Source organism: Frankliniella occidentalis, unplaced genomic scaffold (genome assembly GCF_000697945.3).
Source record: "Frankliniella occidentalis isolate FOCC.00 unplaced genomic scaffold, Focc_3.1 Scaffold5774, whole genome shotgun sequence".
NCBI classification, from domain to species: Eukaryota; Metazoa; Arthropoda; class Insecta; order Thysanoptera; family Thripidae; genus Frankliniella; species Frankliniella occidentalis.
Window position 1 is genome coordinate 1 of NW_026272811.1, and position 1,576 is coordinate 1,576.

The following is a 1,576-nucleotide window of genomic DNA, read 5'->3' on the forward strand; positions in this document are numbered from 1 at the left end:
CCCCTATCCCCGACGACACGCCCATGTGAGAGTAATGGGAGTAAACAAGTTAGAAACAAATGCTCGGTAATTACGCCTGACAAAGATTGCCAGCGACGGGGGCTCGTCAAAGTTGAAATTAATAAATCCGGTGGTCGGCGTATCAAGTCCACCTGTGGTAGTTGGACTTCCCCCAAATAAACGTCTTGATTTTGGGGGGACGTTTTTGAATTGGTGGCCATTGTTTTACCTGGTTGCATCATTCTCTACACTCTATGTAAAGAGGAGTCAACTAGTTGCATTATTATCTACAATCCATGTAGTGATGAGTCAACTAGAAGTGCTTTTATTACACCGCACCAAATTCGGGAAGGGGGGGGGGGGGTGCTCCTGCATGACGTTGATCGTCCGCGGGAACGTCCCGTGAGTACTGTATACCTGGTCTGCGTGGCGGGGTCGGCGACTCGCTTAGCCCACTCGGCAACGAAGCTGGACACGGACTTGATCCAGCGACGGCGGAAGGAGGCGTTCTCCAGCGAGGCGAAGATGCGCTCCGTCTGGAAGCGGCCCGTCTTGGGGTCCGTGAAGAGCTTGAGCAGCGCGTCGAGCCCGGAGGTGTGCCACAGGGTGCGGCCGAGGTCGGACTCGGAGAAGTGCTCCCACATGTCGTACAACTTGTCCAGGAAGGGGGGCAGCATGTTGGACTTGTGGCTGTGGACGTGGTGGCCGCGGTGCGCGTCCTGCTCGTTCTCGGGAATGACGTCGTCCTCGTGGTGGCTGTGGCCGGCCGCGCCCAGGCCTTGCATCAGGGCGGGCAGCACGCTCATGATCTGGTCCGCGGCGCCGCCCTGGGAGCCGACGAGGGACGACGCGGCGCCGAGGAGCGCACCCCAGTCGACAGCGCCGTCCTGGCCGCTGCGCTTCCCACCCACGTCGTTGTTGTTGACGTCAACGTCGTTGTCCTCGGCGTTGTCGTCGTCGCCGGACTTCGTGAAGATGTCCATCATGTGGCCAATGATGGCCGGGTCCAGGCCGCCGCCGCCGCCCTTGCCGCCGCCGATGAGCGAGCCCAGGCCGGACAGGATGTCGGCCGCGGGGCTGCCTCCCGCCCCCGCGCCGCCCCCGAGCAGCATGTCCCCGAGCTGGCGGCCGCCGTCAGACTGCATGAAGCTCTGCAGGAGCCCACCAACGGCCCCGAGGCCCTGGCCCGCGCCCGCGCCGCCCCCGCGGCTGTCCAGGGAGTCCTGCAGCATCTGGCGGGCCGCGTCCAGCAGCGGGCTGCCCTCCTCGGCGTCGTGCGCCGCGCACCCCGCGACCAGCGCGACCAGCACCACCACGTCGACACGCATCTTCACCGCGATAAGGACCGGCCACACGGTGTGCACGGCTCCGGAACGCAACACAAACTTCACACACCGGCAAGGGCCTCGCTATGACTGAACCGACTGAACGCACGGCGCGACGCGAGGTGGGCCTACGGCGGAGCGCGCCGGCGAGCTGGCGGAGCAGCCCCACCTGTAACGGGACTGCGGGCGGGGAGGGGCGGGAGGAGCAGGACGAGGAGCTGCGCCGTGGCAAGCCGGGAGGAGTCGGCGGG

At 64.8% G+C, this 1,576-nt stretch overlaps 1 protein-coding gene across 1 annotated transcript; it reads right to left on the minus strand.

The window, feature by feature from the left end:
* Positions 1-417: 417 nt before the first annotated feature.
* Positions 418-1,512, minus strand: LOC127752268 (uncharacterized; the record flags this gene model as incomplete). Its single annotated transcript, XM_052277114.1, is given in 1 exon segment — positions 418-1,512. A coding segment is annotated over 1 exon segment (911 nt), but the record flags the coding sequence as incomplete, so codon positions are not given.
* Between the last annotated feature and the right edge of the window lie 64 nt (positions 1,513-1,576).